The sequence below is a fragment of the Salvelinus namaycush genome, chromosome 22 (genome assembly GCF_016432855.1).
Source record: "Salvelinus namaycush isolate Seneca chromosome 22, SaNama_1.0, whole genome shotgun sequence".
In the NCBI taxonomy this organism is placed as follows: Eukaryota; Metazoa; Chordata; class Actinopteri; order Salmoniformes; family Salmonidae; genus Salvelinus; species Salvelinus namaycush.
In genome coordinates, this window is record NC_052328.1 from 11,477,368 (window position 1) to 11,496,170 (window position 18,803).

Genomic DNA, 18,803 nt, shown 5'->3' on the forward strand with positions numbered 1-18,803 from the left:
CCTATATAGCTTAGGCCAATTTATTGTTTGCACTTTAATGTGGATATAATAGTTTGAAGAAGAGTGTGAGTGTGTAGACTAGCATATCTCGACTAAGTATTTTAGACTTCACACATTTCAGAACAGTTTAGATTTTTGTTTGTTGTTGACCTAACACCTCTGATGTGTAGGTGTTATTAAATATTGGGCCATCATACATTTATTCAGGCTTAAAGCGCAATAGGATAATTACTATTCTATAGGCTAATTAAAGCCCTCATTAATAACCTGCATTTTTGGAACAAATATAATTTTCCATAGCGCTATAATCCATTTAACTACATATTGCATTTTGTATGTATTTCGATACACGTTTCATTATTGCTCTATTACATTTCTTGGAGTTATCACATGACTGCGCTGCTTCTAACTTGAAAACAGAATTTGGCCACTTTTCATCACCCATCGTTTTCTGTTGCTCTGCTACAGGGCCAGGCTATCTGCAATAATCATAGGTTATGCCTATATCCGAGTAATTACCAACGTGGATACTTTAGGCTGCATGGTTTAACTTGATGTGATACCACGAACTTTATCATGGAAGCAGGTACATCTTTGGAGATATTCATCTTTGAACTTTAATCTTCTTGTGCACATAGCTTCAGTAGGGTTGTGTCCACTGGCCATGTATGCAAATTGATCAAGATCCACAAATAAGTAGGCGTTGTCAATAGCATCTTGTTGTGTGGTACAGATGCAATGCTGAAGTGATAGATGCGGTGGAATAATGACAAAACACCCATTTAGTTCTAATGGTTTTATTGCTTGAGAACCGCATAATCAACACTAGAATATAATCTCTATCTGCTGAAAGGAGTGAACAAACTGCGGCTTCTCTTAACACGTGACCAGCGGGAAAAACAAGCAGTTCTGCCCACGAACCAAATCACACTGCCAAGACAACATGAAGTCTGCAGCAGGCACAAAATCATTTCAACTTGCGGTGATTTAGATGGAAAACTCAAGGAGCAATCTAACGGCTTCACACAGTCTGAGCTCTGTAGTGTAGTAAATTAAGTCAATAACAGGAAACGTTCGCTTTTCATCAACAGCCTCCCCTAATTGCAGTTTAATGCTCTAACGAGCGATGAGAGGAAATTATTTGCAACATAGCAATGAAGGCTGTTGAAGGCTACATACAAAATTAAAAAGCAATTCTTCGAAGTCTTTCCTGCCTTTAGCGTTTTTTTTTTTTTTTTTTTTACAATGTATAATCAAGGCCTTTATCTATCAGTTGGACTGGTGTATTTTATGTTGACTTTCCACACTTCATTATGTGTATACTTGGCACCATAACGCAGTAAAAAAAAAAAAAAAAAACTTTACATTTTTTTTAAAGAATACCAAAGCCTATCTAAAAACATCACATTCAGAACCATAATATCATTACATTGAAATAAGTTAGAATAAGAATAATAATAATATGAGTGCTATATATGAAACAATCTTATATACTTGCATGGTCTATGGCACTGCTTAAAACATCATTGGATACACTATACTGTATGAATCATGTTGGCTAAAAAGTTTTTTTTTTCTCACTTGTAATGATAGATTCAAAGGTCCTGGCTGATGGAACACCCAAGCAGCCATATTGTCTCCATATACTTCATAACAATTTTGTTAAGAATGATAAATTCTCTCTTTAAAAAGTACAGTATATAAAATGAGATTCAGCTGATGTGTGAGGCATGGCAGTGTGTTAGGCACACAAGTCAGCAAAGACAAAATAAAAAAAATTAAAAAGTATTTGAAATGAACCGAAAATATGTATCTATTCTAAACAGTGGGACCACAAAGTTTGGTCAGAAGAGAGACAATGGCACTAAAACCATCAACAACTCTGTTATACTGTCCAATGTACAAATAAACCTAACAATATAGATATACAACTTTTTTTGCATTGCACTTTTTAAAAACATCTTACATACTGTATGGAAGTAGCTTCTATACATAGAGACATACCTACAATTGCAAGTATGGTATCTAAAATAATGTAGTTAAGACTGATTATTACTAGAGTTTTGGCAACAAGGCTGTAAAATAGTTTTTTCCTTTTTCTGGGGGAATGGGGTGCGTAGCAATGGTAAGGTCAGTGAGGTGTGTCTTATCTCAAACGTCTCTCGGGTGGGTAGTCCAGATACTGACGTGTTGTGTGGAAAAACAACAGCTTGTATGGATGAAGTGTTAGAACGACTGCAACTGGTCAGCACTGCTGAACAGTCTGTATAGGGTCTTCCGTGTGTGTGTTTGTGTGTGTGTTGGTGTCCAACTCTTGGTTCTTATCACAGAGGCGCTTCAGGCAGAGATCTTCTCCACCCTTTGGCACCACTTCCCTGACAAAATAAAGAAAACATACGCACGCACACGCACACGCACACACACACACACACACACACACACACACACACACACACACACACACCATGAGAATACTGCATCAGCATCAGGCCATGTGTTATACAAAGGGGAAAAAAATGCGAAAGATAAAGGAAGTGAAAGCATAATAATAAATATATTATTATTAATAATAATAACAGTAAAAAGCAATAATTACAAACATTTATTCATAATAATAAAGAAAAATATTTACCACGACATCACTGCACGTTACAACACTTGTGCTTATTTGCATTAGGTTTACCTGCCCCGGCTGTTAATCGAAACGACAGGTAGACAGGCTGCCAGACAGACGGACAAAGAAAGACAAATAAGACAGTTAGCAACAGTCCTGCCCTGAGTGGAAGGGCCAAAGGCAAGGGGGCCAATATAAGTTTAAAGCCCACTTTCTCCCTCTCTCTCTCTCACACACACACACAACCATCCATTACACATAGCCTAAACTCGCATACCAGGGGTGCACATATTTCCTCCTGCACGCTAACTACATTGGACATTTTTTAAACATAGCAGAATGTGATTTTAGCGGGTGCGTGTGGTTCTTGGCCTAGGTCTGGTGGAGTCTGTTTCACTGCCCCGGTCACCTCACACACACACTACTGTCCAGTCCACAGTATGTAATGATGAAAGACTGAGGACTTCAGCTGTAAGGCGCCTCTCTCTCTCTCTGTCAGCTTAACAGCCACTGCCTAACATTGCTGACTGGACGGACTGCGTTAAATACTGTCTATAAAGTCAGCATGACAAAAGAACCTCTGATCACAACATGACTGTTCACAGCAGATTTTTGGTTTCACTAGAGACACATGCAGAATATGTTCATAAGCAATTGCAGTAATAGGTCAATGGAGTACTAGTTTTTGGTTATGATAAGGTAAGCTAGTCGTACTAGTCATATTCTTCAAAATCAAAGACAATACAGAATAGCATTCATTGAAAATGACTGGAAACCCCACATTTCAATGGTGCAAACTTTTAGTTTTCAATTGAAACAATAGAACATGATTAAATAATGTACTTGATCTCACACAGCCATATCACACATACAGACAGACAGACACACACCCGCAAACAGGCACAACACAATACAACCCAGAAGTGGGCTAGGCCTGTGATGTTACCTTGTGGTCCCCCATGCAGACGTTGGGCCCTATATTGTCATAGACCAAGTATTTCTCCTCATTTTCAGGCTGAGAAAAAAATGCAACACATTAACACAACGCTGAATACAGAGAGGTATAAACATGTAAACAAACTATAACAAACATAATTGAGAGAGAAAATATTCCTACCAGAGTGCAAAATAATTGTATTCGTTGCCATTTTGAGGTAAACATTTGTTTATTTAGTTAAAATTGAACAATGTTATTAGATGAATCTTATTATCTTAGACATTTTGTGAGCTATAAGTAAATCTGGTCCTAAAGTACTAGCCTACCCCTGAATGCATATGCCTTCTTTATAACTAACAACAGGGTTTAAATGGTGTTAAATACACCTTTAAAACTCAATATTGCACCAGTTCTTTGAAGATTGAATTGAGTGAGTAGACATGAACTGTGTCAAGACCATATTTACCTCCCAAACAAATGCACTGATTCAGTATATGAATGAATCATGTTCCATATCTCACACAAAGGAATTGTCAAACACAAACATTCATCTCGGGCCTAGAGTATAATAAATCATATTTATCTGGTAGAACTAAATCCTTTTTAAATAGTCAGAGCGGTCAGCTGTGATTAGGTGAATAACACTGCCACTTGAGAAGAAACACAAGAGTAGCTTCAGAATGGGCCATAAACTTAAATCCAAATTAACTTCAAACCTATCCTGCTAGTCTAAGGTCACCGGTGCGCTGGCGTGCACCTCGCGGTGGGGTACCTCACTCCGACTCTCTGAGGGGCCACGCTCTAGCACTTTCCCCAACCGCCTGCCAAATGCCTGAGTTGCTGCCTCCCGCAGCCCTGGATACATTCATCACATACAGACTTGATAATTTACAAAGGCAGCATAAAACTGTGGATTTTCAGCCTGCATAATCTTTAGACAGATAAACAAATTACCAGGGCCCTCCTGCAGAAACAGAGCGCTCGCTCCGCTGAGCATTCATTACCGCGCTTCCACCCTTCGGCGCTGTGCCGCGAAGGCGGCGGGCAACCTTTGGCGTGTTAGGGCTCGGCAAGCAGAAAATAACACGATGGCGAGTTAACCGACCGTGCCATGATAGATGATGCCACTCGAACGCCTGTTTACAGGCCCATGTCTCAACAATCTGTAACGCTGCCCGGGAGTGACTGAGTGTTTGTCTGTGGTGTGTGTGTGTATGCTCAGTGCATCATCAGCCAATCTGTGAACATTTTAACATAAGGAGACTCAGCCCGTTCCCTTAATTCTAAACAATTAACCTGTAATTGAGAAAGTAAATCAATTGTAGAACTACTATTTATAGAAACAATTGATAGGCTTTTTGGTGGCTCTTAATTATAAAAAAATGTAATGACGAGGGCAAGCGTTTTGGAAAGGGGGATAGGCCAAACCTTCCTGTATAGCCTCAGTAGATGAGAAGGACAGAAAAAAATGATTCTCATTTGTTCAGGACAAAGGAAAGCCAACTTCCTCCTCCCGCCTGTGTACTGGGGCTCAAAGATGTGTGTGGCTGTGAGCAGACTCACACTGTGGAGAGGACTACTGTACTGCGCTGTTATCCTGGAGACAATCAGATAAATGGCAGGCATTGCTACAGAAGAGAAGTGCTATTGTGGAAGAAGGGATTGCTCTGGTGTTATGGTCAATAAAGGGTCTCTCCTCTCCATGGACAGCCGGCCAGTTTCTCCCCATACAGGGTAATGTTCAATAGTGCACACCGTCGAAAAGCGTTTTGCAACGGAAAGCAAAACTAGGCGTTTTCATTTAGGACAAGTTCAGAAAGTATCTCTCTGTTTTACGACATTTCTAACCATTTTCTACCTACTGAACACCTGCCATGCCATGTCGATGTGGCTGCCTTCACTTAAATCTAGAGCTGGCCTAGTCTCATTAATCACATCAGATGCCTTCCAACAGTTCTCTTGTCAGGGACTACCTCCAATTTAATCAAGTGTGAGAGTGCATTTTTAGACACAATACATTTTTCCTCTTGTCACCTTAAAAAGCACAGTAATCAAATAGGTGGAGAAACGTAATCTATTCATTGGGCTGATTAAAGGAAAAATGGGCCATCTGAGTGTAAATTGAAATGACAGATTTATACCCACTCCTTTGCTGACAACTGCAACCAACAGGGAAAACAGAAAAAAGGATGCATTTGTCAAAGTTGTAGTATCATGGAAAATGGTAAGTTAGGCTGATAGATACTGGAGGCTGTCTATGCAGCAATAGTCTATGTGCCGGGGGGCTAGGGTCAGTCCGCCCACCCTCCCCCTCTCTCTCCCTCCCTCTCTCCACCCAGAGGACCTGAGCCCTTGGCTGTCCCCATCCCCAGTCCACCTGTTTGTGCTGCCAATCCAGTTTTTATGCTGTTTTGCCTGTGGCTATGGAACCCTGATTTGTTCACGATGCGTGCTATCTTGTCATTCTGCCGCTCCAGTTTCAACTGTTCTGCCTGCGGCTATCGAACCCTAACCTGTTCACCGGACGTGCTACCTTGTCCCGGACCTGCTGTTTTCGACCATCTCTCTCTCTCCCTCACTACCGCTATCTCGACCTCTGAAAGCTCGGCTATAAAAAGTCAACTGACATTTATTCCTGAGGTGCTGACAACCACTTATTTGACCCTGCCGGTCATCTATGAATATTTGAACATCTTGAAGAACGATCTGGGCTTAACGGCCATGTACTGTTATAATCCCTACCCGGCACAGCCAGAAGAGGACTGGCCACCCCGCAGAGCCTGGTTCCTCTCTAGGTTTCTTCCCAGGTTCCTGCCTTTCTAGTGAGTTTTTCCTAGCCACTGTGCTTCTACATCTGCATCGCTTGCTGTTTGGGGTTTTAGGCTGGGTTTGTGACATCTGCTGATGTAAAAAGGGCTTTATAAATACATTTTATTTTATTTTTTATTAGTAAACATGTTAGGAAATGCACTTTGTGTTAAAGAGGTATTATAAACAGTTTTGTATTATCCAACCCCAGGCTACACTTCTCCAGCTCCACCATGTTCTCGTCATAGCCAGACGGGAACAGCAAACAACTGGGGAAAGACAACAGTCTGGAGCCCAAACTGGTGCTGTGCTGACGGAGAGGGACGGAGGTGGCAGATTGGTTGATAGTTTACATTTGGGCAGGGTGATGGGCCACAGCTTTGGGCTGCGCCAATGTGTTGACTTTTGAGAATGAGCAGACAGAGGGAGCACAAGAGCTCCAGCTTTATAGAGCCATTATGGCCCACGGGGACTCTATAAGATCTGGGATATATATACTGTCTGTGTGGACAACTGGGCTTAACTCTCCGGATGAATATTCACACACAGTACATCCCTCCATCTGTGGGGCGGGGGGGGGGGGGGAGAGTGACAGATTGGGTGGAAGAAAAAGAGAGAATGGAGGAGGGAGTCGGAATGTGAAAAAGGGATAGCGTAAGAGTAGATTCCCATAGACCAAGAGTGTGAAGACATCCCTGATGGCAATCCAAGATTCTACATGTTGAATCAGAAATAACCACAGGGTGATGGTCTGCCACTGACTGTTACTGGCCAGACGTCGTGTGTATGCGTCTGAGCTTCACTTTTAAGACCAGGTCTCTGGCTATATATATACAAGGTTAAACTCACCTTTAAGGCTAGGTCTCTGGCTATATATATACAAGGTTAAACTCACCTTTAAGACCAGGTCTCTGGCAATATATACACAAGGTTAAACTCACCTTTAAGACCAGGTCTCTGGCTATATATATACAAGGTTAAACTCACCTTTAAGACCAGGTCTCTGGCTATGTATATATACAAGGTTAAACTCACCTTTAAGACCAGGTCTCTGGCAATATATACACAAGGTTCAACTCACCTTTAAGACCAGGTCTCTGGCTATATATATACAAGGTTAAACTCACCTTTAAGGCTAGGTCTCTGGCAATATATACACAAGGTTAAACTCACCTTTAAGACCAGGTCTCTGGCTATATATATACAAGGTTAAACTCACCTTTAAGGCTAGGTCTCTGGCAATATATACACAAGGTTAAACTCACCTTTAAGACCAGGTATCTGGCTATGTATATATACAAGGTTAAACTCACCTTTAAGACCAGGTCTCTGGCTATATATATACAAGGTTAAACTCACCTTTAAGACCAGGTCTTTAGCTGTAGCAGACATGAGGACGCGGTCACACCAGGCAGGGCATCTGGTGTCCATGTACTGCTTTCCCTGACTGCTGTCTTCACTGTACGGATAACTGTGGAAACAAACCCAAAAACACAACCATCAGTTACATACAGTTCAGAGAACAATGGTCCATAAAAGACAATTCTGTGTATTCTAATGTAGATTTTGTAAAAGGCATAGCCAACAAATGAGTTTAGTTTTGCAAATTGAGTTTCTAAGTTGGGGGCTAAAGCACAGAAGAGGAGAAAACACTGAATCCAATTAGATACACAGCTTTGACTTTCTGGAAATAATCTTTTGAATGAACACACATGGAAGGATGGCTCAATCAGAGCAAACTTGTGAGGAAAAAGCCATGCCAACTGTACAGGGTCTGAAGATCTCGCTGTGGAAGAAGCTGAGTGAGTATGGGAGTGTGATATATAGAGAGAGAAAGAGGTAGAAAAAGAGAGAGAAAAAGAAAGAGCCAGAGCAGAGGGAGTTTCAGTCGCCGTGTTCTCTCTCTCTCTCAGAAATGTACAGCAGCTACATCCTTATGCAGCCATCAAAAAGAGATTAGTGCTGTGGCAAATGGCCAAGTAAGATTGTATCTGGTAACAGGAGGAACAATCGGATGATTTAAGTAGCCGGGCCCGCCGGGAAGCCCATCGAACCGATACAGATTTACATTGTTGAAAATTCAATTTGGTCCTCCAGCTCATCAAACTGCATCAGATTTACATGCCACCAATCCAATTTGTTTGCGGGGCTCATCAGGATAGGACCGGGTTTACATACTGTAATACCAATCCAATTTGTTCCTTCAGTGCTACACACAGGGGTCACCGTGGCGTAACACAACATGCGTTCGCCCGGGGCCAGTAAAACTAATGACAAAATACCCACAGCCGTCCTATATTATCCAAAGCACTATTGTCAAGAAGCTTGGGTGAAGACATAATAAGACTTGAAAGTAAAAGTGTATCTGGGATTACATACTGTAAATGTCATGTGTGATTATTCTGTTTCTGTGTGTCTCTGTGTGCGTGTGTGTGCGCGCGCACCTTCCTGTGTGTGTGCATGCATATGGGGGTGTTTCACTATAATGTAATGACTTGGAGACCCCTCCTAGTATTCTCCAATCAGTCAGTCAGATGGGTCCATCTGATTAAATATTTTTGTCCTGTTAACACACAGCTATAAGACACATTTACCTAGCTAACTAGTGGCTGCGAGTACACACACAGGCACCTCCTTAGGCCAATCAGCCATGCTGTGCAAGGCAGGCCAACATACACTGTCACATGGCAGCCATGAAGGCAGAGTGTGTTACTCTCAGGCAGCCAGGCAGGGAACCAACTGGGCAAACAGAGGCCTGGTAAACACCCCCTGACGCACACACGCACACGCACGCACACATACACAATGCACTGGGACAGCTGCCACAGCACAGGGTGCAATGTTACAGTTGTGCCATGGCGACCAGTGTGACACACAGACTGGGAACTATGGGACGGGGGGGGGGGGGGGGATAGGGGAGGAGAGGTACCCACATCCGGCCAGCACACAGCACCCCCCGCTGGGTGAACAAACAGGCCTGCAGAGGGCTCCTTACAGGCTCCTTACAGAGCACACAGCCTCCAATTAGCATGAATGGCACTTCAAGCATGTGGAAATGCAGCAGGTTTTGGTATGCTAAAGAAGGGATGAAGGATGGATCCAGAGGATGAAAGTATTTCAGAGAGATAAAGAAGAGAGGGGATAAAGAGGGCTCAGAGAGAAAAACAGAGTGCTGGAGGAAAAGAGCAAAGTCATCAAAGTGGCTCGGGATCAAGCCATCTTCAGGGGTGGCCTAGCTACAGACTCTTCATTTAGTCCATACAGTGAACTGGCCCTAAATTACTATGCTATCTCTCTATTGTAAGGGAAATATAAGGGAGTATTCAACCACTCATAGCAAATTGCTATGGAGCACATTAAAAAACAAAACCACTATCACTGTTTTTGATGATAAAATATCAATCTTAAAAGGTGATTAATCATTGTATAAAATGATTAACAATACTCAACAATGGCGATTAAACGATAACTGTGCAGGCAGTCTTGCCCTCCTCTTCCTCTTCCTTTCTCACCCCACCCTCCAATGGCCCCAATTGAGATAACAGTTCCTAATGCAACAGCAAACACCAGAGTGGCGGCTTTGGGGAGTGCTGTGTGATTAATGTGTCCGATTAAGGCGCTCACAAACTTATCTGAAAGCAAACGGGGCGAGTGGGCGTACGGGCCGGAGCTCCTATCGGGCACTTATTGCCCGCAGCAAGACTAATTACACTAATTAATGGGGCCGAGCTGATAAACTCAACAAATCTCCCACCTGTGTGTATGACAGTGTCCCATGCTCGCTGTGAGACAGAGCCTGTGCATGCAAGCACATGCACGAGCACCAGTCCGTTGGCCAAACTTCTGTCCCTCAGGCAGGCTACTGTGGTGGTACTGCACCTGGCTCCATAGCAAATGGAGCAGCTGCATCCCCACTTTCAAAATAGGGGTGGAAACATTTTTGCATCCCCCACTTTTTTTTTACCAGAAAATACCATGATCCATTGGGTAATTTGTCATTTTCTGTTTTTTTTTTGTGATCAAATGTTTTTATTATTTTTTAATAAGGTACACAAAACAGGTACACATGGACAGAGAAACGAGTGACAATACTGAACAAGACAAACAGTTACCAACCAGGCGCCAGACTGAAATATGTTGTGAGATGATAGGGCCAAATTTGAGTTTGCAATGTTTGAGCGGGATGTCAGAATGGATTATGTCTTGGAGTCTGTAAGGGGCAACTCATTTCCCCCTCCATTTCAACGACTAGCAATGTTTTGAGCTAGTCCACATTAACATAGATGTGTCCATTTTATATATGATATAATAATTAACAGATTGCATTTTGCACCCTCTCCCCAGTCGCCTCAAGACGAACTGCTTCGTCCAATCAACGTTTTGCGTTGCTCCTGGCAACACTGTTTTAGAAAGCACGCGTCGCACCACTGATGTTTAAAATGAAAAAGCACCTGCAAAAGAAACTTGTTTGTCTATTTTATTGTGCTGTTATATTCGTATCGTTGTCCGATGGTGTTGGTCAAGGGGTGTTGTTGTTACATACTGTATAATTTGACCTGCGTTGACCACGAGCAAATTCATTGTATCGTTTCACTTTCTATGTAAAAACCACGATGAGCATGGGCATCTCTGATTTGGCTTCGCTGTAGCGCAAACTTTGAGTAGCCGTCCATCAGCCTACCAAATGTTGCACCTTAGCAGAAAACTGCATGTCTGGTAGCTCGCGGGCTGTCAATGAGTAGCTCTCGCAAGTAGATAGTGAGAAATACTCAGTAGGCCTAATATTACATGATTAAATCTGAAAGAATTTTCCTCCCCAAGCTGTTTACAGGCATTTAACACCATTCAGCATTTTTGCGATATATTTTCCCAACTTCAATCGGTTAAATCACATTGTTCAAATGTTTTCATTCAGCTTGAAAAGTAACAGTGGCAGTGTCTGTATGTGCCTACGCACCAAATGAAAAAACACAGGATATTTGTGTCTGGATAAAACATTTTTGCTTATGGGCCCGGCTCCATGAGGGGGGCAAAAGGGGACTTAGCCCTCTCAGTTGAAACTTTTGCCACCTAATTTCTTCCCAATGTCCCTATATAAAAATAGCAAAAAAGTTAAAAGATTGCGTGACAGGTTGCCGCGAAATCTGTATCTCTGCTGCGCTGTATCAGCACCATGGACAGGGCGCGCGTGTGTGTGTAGCGGGCCTATAAAAAGCCACTGGACGATTTTCCACGGGTTTCCATAAAAAGCACTGTTCGTTTGTGGTAGGCTATGTGAATAACGTAAAAACGCCACCGTCATTTTTAATTTATAAGGAATGGGTCAAGTTTACAGTTGAAGCTGCTTCACCCAATTCACCACTAGAGTTTAGTTAGCTTCTTAGCTAGCTGTAAAAGGCGTTAATGTTATTAGCCTAGAGGATTTAGCTCTAATCAGCTAATCTGCCACAATGGATATCAGAAACCAAACCACACAGAGGCCGCCACCAAGCCCAGCAGCGATGATGCTGCCGAGCTCCAGCTAGCTCTCTGTGAAGAGCTTACCCCCCTTCCACAAGTGCCGCCAGGGTAATGGCTACACATTCCCTTCCAAATCTGACTGTTCCTGACGATCTTGGAACAGAGGCAGCAAGCCCAGGTTAGCCTAGAATTCTACCCTAGCCACAGGTTTTCTGTCCAACATTGTCAATTTAAGAGTAACTGGTTCATATGACCAGAGTGGCTGCAATACTCAGTTACTGCAGATGCAGAATTTTGGTTCCCATGTCAAAAGTTCTGTATTGGGTCCAATGCTAACGCAGACAAAGCCTTCATCCAAGGCAGATATTCTGACTGGAAGCACGCAAAAGATTCGGAAGGCCCGCATCAAGCAAGGAGCATTTGAAATACATTGCACTGTAAAAAGAAAACAAGTTCGGAGTAGGGCGTCAACTGAGGTGTCAACACTTGTTAATGACAGGCAGCTGGCAATAACTATTTTTCCACTTTGACAAACGTGATCAGTCAGCACAGACAAAGCATTCTACACCCAAGGAAAGCTCGACTAATCCAACTGGCATTTGAGGGGGACCTTAAAAGAAGATTTCGGGGGAGAATGGAATTATCGATTACCCAGAAAGTTCAACTCTTCTGAAAAGGTAAGAAAATCTAGCTGGTTGGTTTTGATCAAAATCTTGGTGGCATAGCCAGTGATGTCATTTTCTGCAAACACCTAGGGTACGGAATGGCAAAATGACTTCTTTAGCCAGACTATATTTTCATTGCCAAAACGGCCTTTTTTAGTGTGTAGGGCGCTGCTATGGCACTGATAGAGCGCAACGAAGATATCGCGACAACCTGTGCCTTCCTGGTCAAAAGCAATGGTCTCGAGATTTGAACTTATGTTTATTGTGGTACAGCGGGATATAAGCAGAATTCAACATGATTCCATTGCAAGAACCCAAATGATGCCACTGGGTATATAGCTCCATATCGGTATGTTTCATTGTAGAAATAGATAACCATAGAAATAGAATGTAGGCTTCCTTAGTAGCATACTGCTTTTCGTGGTTGTAAATGGAACTGTACGTTTTGGAAACGTGTTTATGGTAGGTCGGCGTTGCTTAATTGATCACATGAGTGGGTCGCATTTGAGCAAAATAAGTATATCGTGCCATATTGCAACGTTTTGCTTGAACTCGTGAGCTGCATGATGTTTCATGATTGAAGCGGGTCTATAGGCCTGTTTATTTGGTAAGACAGATGTGCATGGCTGCATCTTGCTGTGGTAGGCTGTTTGTATTTTCCTTTTAATTACTGCGTTTGTTTACTGTTAATGTAACTAGCCAACATATCGATTGTGCCATGCCTTTATCGATCTGATATTTTGTTTATAGCCCTATAGTACGCCTACCGCTGTTTTGATCTGTTCTCATTCGCAGTTGTGTTGGTGTTCTAAGCCAAACTGCTATTCAGTATTTTGTTTTGAATGAATAACTAGGCTACTACTTTCAGCATTTAGTTTGGATTATTTTGATAAAACAGCTGTGTGTACGGCTGCATTCACATAGGGTAATTCACCTATTACATACAGCCTATCTTGTAGTCTATATTTACTGCTAAATAGGCCTTTCTTTAGTGTGTAGGGCGCTGTTCATTGTGCTGGTACAGCGCAGCAAAGATGGGCTACAGATTTCGCGCCAACCTGTCACTTCAAAAGCACTCAATGGTCTCGGAATTTGAACTTTATGTTTATTGTGGTGGTATAGCGTGATATAAGCAGAATTCAATATAATTCCAATGCAATAACCCCCCAAAATTGTGTCCCCTCACCGATTCCAACTGCTCCCTTAGTCACTTTATCCTGGTGCCGGGTCTGTCTGCTTGGCTGGGTAAGTAATATCGACCAAATATGCCTTTTCTACCCTCTTTGCATCAAGTATGTATGCTGCTGAGACAAGTCAATAAAAAAAATGTTCATGTTGACAATGCTCCAAACAAGGGAGCAAAAAAAAAAGTCAAGACCCCCACCCTCCCAAGCTTCTGAACCCCTACTTCCAGACAAAGTCAGGCGCCCAGGCTTGGCTCAGCTACCTAAACAGTTTAGTTTCTATGAACCACCGGTGGCTGTGTGTAATATATAATGCATTGTGAATAATATGTATTCATAATGGTGGAAAGAATTGGAAACGATGTGTGCACCTGCACACCATTGAAAACATCCTCTTTAGTTGGGCTATAACCTCATATGAAAAATGTACTGACTTCAACACGGGGACTTCTCTCAAAGCCACGCCACCATTACTCATTCTTCATGTGGGGTTTAATGTTTGACTGCCTGCTGTGACATGACTCATAGATTTTTCAAATAAGTGTCAGTCGTGTGTTTGGGCAGTACAGAGGATTGGCGAGGTGAAACCTAGTATCAGCCAGACCTGGGTTCAAATACTATTTGAAATTGTTCAAATACTTCTAGCATTTGCTCTAGTCCTGGAGTGCCAGATGGGTGGGCTTTGCACTTTTGCAAGTATTCTCTTGGTTCCATTGCACCAGACCAGCTCAATCAAGCCCAGCTAAAGTATTTTAAATGAATTCAAATAGTATTTGAACCAAGGTCTGGTATCACTCCGCCTCACCAGGCCAATTGAGAGCCTTTATCCCCAGGCTGCAGTCACACAGCACTGGTGAGCGTCATACAGGCCAGGCCCCTGTTCCATCCTGTCCCACATTTCCTATCTCCCGGCCAAATGCCATTATCTTGTTCTACATAATGACCAATAAGTGACAAGCTAAATAAGTGACAAGCCAAACATATTTAACGAGGGCAATATAAACTAGTGAATATCGGCAGGGAGCTAGAGATAAGAGTTGTTCGAGCATTAATGACACAGGGGCAGAGGTCAGGAGGGGCATCATGGGGCTAAGGTCACATGACTCAGTGTTACGGGGCTGTACGGACGCAGAGATTGGCGGAGCTGTCAAGTTATTTTAATTTCACTGGAAAATGTTTAAAAAAATGTAATGATACCTCTCCCGCTCAGCCATATTTGTTTACCGTTGTCAGGGGAGACTTGGCAAAACAAGGCCGGGAGCAGGAAAAGAGGAGACACCTCCATTTTCATTCACAAAGATCAGCCACACAAACTGCTATCAATAAATCTCCCTGAATGTTTGCTCCACATTTCAGGGTTGGGGAGCTCTCCGCCACAACATTGGCCCAACACAAACACCGTGTCAAATGCCACATGTTGCTCAGAGGTTGTGTGTGTGTGTGTTCACATGTTGTGTGTGTGTGTGTGTGTGTGTGTGTGTGTGTGTGTGTGTGTGTGTGTGTGTGTGTATTGGACAGACTGCTACACTCTGTCCAAGAGGTTCTGTATCAGTAAAGAGCTGCATCTATTCTACAGCCCCCCTTTCACTCAAGAGGAAGTCTTGAGCGTCTATTTAACCCCTATATGTACCAGAGGAGTTTAAACAAAGGCTCCCTCTCATCCCAGTGAAGCATCAGCGCAGGAAAGAAGCACACAGACACATGGCCATTGGAAATGACCAGCTATCATCATACTACAAAAGCCCCTCGTCATTTTTTTATGGCTCCCCGGCAGTTAGAATGATGGATGTGTTGAGAGTGTGAAACAATGTTCCTCCTCAGCTGATGATAATGCTCTATCTCCTCTACACTCCAGCGAATAATACCAGCTGTGTGTGCGTGCCTTAGAATCCCTCTCTTACAGTAGTTAACGAACATCTGTGGTACTCCATAAACTGAGTCACGCGCCTCCGACTGAGTATAGGAGAACCTTTCAGAGGAGGAGAGGAGCTAGAACAAGAATGTCCTTCACTTGGCTTGCCATCAGACACACGCGCGCCACACACACACACACACACACACACACACACACACACACACACACACACACACACACACACACACACACACACACACACACACACACACACACACACACACACACACACACACACACACACACACACACACACAGTGACATCATTCTTAAGATGCCCAGGGGGAGGGATCTCGATGTCTTCCTCATTCTGCAGGGAGAGTAGGAGAGTCAGTGTAGGGCCTCCCAAGTGACGTGGCTATCTAAGGCACTGCATCGCAGTGCTAGAGGAGTCACTACAGACCCGGGTTTGATCCCGGGCTGTGTCGCAGAAGGCCGCGACCGGGAGACCCATGAGGCGGCGCATAATTGGCCCAGCTTCGTCCGGGTTAGGGGAGGGTTTGGCCGGCCGGGATGTCCTTGTCCCATTGCGCTCTAGTGACTCCTTGTGGCGGGCCGGGCGCATGCACGCTGACTTGTGTCATCAGCTGTAAAGTGTTTCCTCCGACACATTGGTTCGGCTGGCTTCCAGGTTAAGCGAGCAGTGTGTCAAGAAGCAGTGCGGCTTGGCAGGGTCGTGTTTCGGGAGGCATGGCTCTTGACCTTCGCCTCTCCTGAGTCCGTATGGGAGTTGCAGCGATGGGACAAGACTAACTATCAATTGGATATCACGAAATAAAAACATCTAATAAAAAATTTAAAAAGGAGAGTCATTGTGTTAAGAACTGTTTCACAATGGCCTTACTGACACATTCACAAATTCAACTATTCAATGAAGAAACATCACACTCAGTAAAGTGCTGTTATCCATTGGTGAACTCTTGGAAAATCTAAGATGGCCATAAATTATAATGCAAAGCATTCAGTTGCTTGTTTTCAACTAAAACTTGTTTTCTGTCTTTATTGAAGGGACAGGGGACGGATTAGTGCTTCGAGAGCATGTCCTGGAGATTTGACTTATGTCATTGGACCAAATGCTATTTTCCTCCCTAAACTAATGGCCAACCGCACAGGTAATTTGTTTTTCTCAAGGTTTTCTTCCCCCTGCACTGTAAATGCTGTGTATTTTCCCAGGGGGGAAGTCACTCTTCGGCCCATCCTCATAGACCCGCCATGTTTGGAAAATGTTTGCTAACTTGCCAAGGTTGGTCCCGGGGCGCTCCCGGCTTCCTGTTAAACACCAAACGGTGAAGAGACAACCGTTTATCAGCCGCCCTCCTCACCCACCCTGCCCCTCCTCAGCTCACGACCTCCTGGCCGATTCGCCCCTCTCCACTACTCTGCGCTTCTCCCGCCCTGTCTAGACTGGGCAAACACAGACGCATGGGGCTGTAGTCATCCTTTCTAGCTCAAGCACCTTCCCATATTTCTCTCTTTCCGCTCTCACCTCTCCATCTCCCCTTCAACCTCCTCCATGTCTTTTTCTGTGTAGTGTACTCATGGGGCCGTATGGAGTTAGAACCGCAGTCTGTCTGATGACGCTCAAAATCCCCTCAGAACCCATTCAGGGTAACCTGGTTAAAGCAGGAATAAATTATTCCCCTACTCTCTCATTGTTTTACTGAATTTCCCCCCCGCCAGGGTTTATATTACATTTTTGCATCGATCTTAGACAAAAAAAAGGGCAAATAAATTTGATAACGGGCAGTACTAAAAGCCTTCTCCTAAATCAATAGAAATATATGAATAACATAAGTTACTCAACCTCCTTATATGTTTTAAGGGAGATTACCGTAGTTATGCTTCTCCAGCAAACTGAATCAAATGTAAAATTGTAAGTATACCATTCAGTTATTTTCAGTCTTGGGGCCATGCTGTCATTTGTTACAAAGATGATAGTCAACCTTTGCACAAGAACTTTTCTTGAAAATGCTCAGAAGAACGTTAATGGAATGGATGGCGATTACTAGTTTGATCATATGTGATTGGTTTCCAATTGACAGACTGCGCCTCATTCCCAACTACCAAACTCCAACAGATATCGCCTTTAAAAAAAAGTGTGCGCGCACTCCTGTGTGAATGGTATACCCCTTAGCCTATCAGCGTGCGGCAGCCAGCTGGCACCAGGCACAACTCTCGCGGGCTGCGGCCAAATTCCACACCCCGATGGCCGAGTGCTTAGACATGTCACGGCCAACTTTGACAGACAACTTCTTGAAGGTGGAGCGATATGAATTTACAGCTTGTTGCACATTCCATAAATGCAAACACAACGCACGAGTATGTACGGGACAGACAATGAAATAAGGTATAGTCTCAATAACACTATAGTGTCTTATTCAAGAAATGGAATGGAACATCCAGTTTGGAGTGTTTGGTCTTTTACTGCAGCCTGGTTGAGGGTGATAATTTTTCCGCTGTCACACATTTTCACAACCTTATACCTACAGTTCTTGCCCTGTATTCATAAAGCGTCTCAGAGTAAGAATACTGATCTAGGATCAGGTCCCCCCTGTCCATACAATCTTACTCATTATGATCTAAAAAGACAAAACTGATCCTATATCAGCACTCCTACTCTGAGACTCTCTGAGAATACAGGCCCCTAATCTCTAAACAAAAATAATTGAGAGTTTGATGACATCTTTATACCTGGCAACATGCTCAATTTCCTAAAATACAGCGACGACTAGGCTACGGTTTCCCACTCAATTTCACAAGTGGGCAGACTACAACATGCAGGATTCATTGATAGATTAAACACGAGTGACCAGTATTGACTTATCGATTGAATGCAAGCGAGCATGTGTGTGTGCGTGTGTGTGTGTATAGAGGGCCTCTGATGGCCTGTGTTAAGGGGAGTAATAACCTCACAGATGGTGAGGGGCTGGTCCGGAGCAGGCTATGTGATGGAGAACAATCTTTGACTGCTTGATTGCTCATGGAGCACAAGGGAGCTCTGACAGGGGGAGGGGGGAGTATGTACACGCTCTGTGTGTGTGTGTGTCTGTTGGTGCAAGTGTGTGTTATGTGAATGGAAGGAGGGGTTGTTTAAGTTTAACTAGGCCATTTCTACTCATTACACCACTTACAATGACGTGGCTTGTATCAGACACTGAGTGGATCAAATAACATTTCCGATGCTGTGCCGAGGTCTCCTCAATTTGATGAATCATGTTTC

At 43.3% G+C, this 18,803-nt stretch overlaps 1 protein-coding gene across 2 annotated transcripts in view; it reads right to left on the reverse strand.

Moving 5' to 3' along the window:
• Positions 1-1,210: 1,210 nt before the first annotated feature.
• The window catches only part of LOC120017547 (inositol polyphosphate-5-phosphatase A-like), a 264,969-nt gene continuing 247,376 nt past the window's right edge, over positions 1,211-18,803 (reverse strand). Inside the window, exons 13-16 of one of the 2 annotated variants that reach the window (XM_038960385.1) lie at positions 7,719-7,830; positions 3,561-3,629; positions 2,633-2,720; positions 1,211-2,375 (exon numbers count right to left, since the gene is read on the reverse strand). In XM_038960385.1, coding sequence (XP_038816313.1) covers positions 2,640-2,720; positions 3,561-3,629; positions 7,719-7,830 — 262 coding nt within the window. In that variant the 3' untranslated portion in view covers positions 1,211-2,375; positions 2,633-2,639. The remainder of the gene's footprint in view (positions 2,376-2,632; positions 2,721-3,560; positions 3,630-7,718; positions 7,831-18,803) is intronic. The other variant, XM_038960386.1, reaches the window with a different exon arrangement.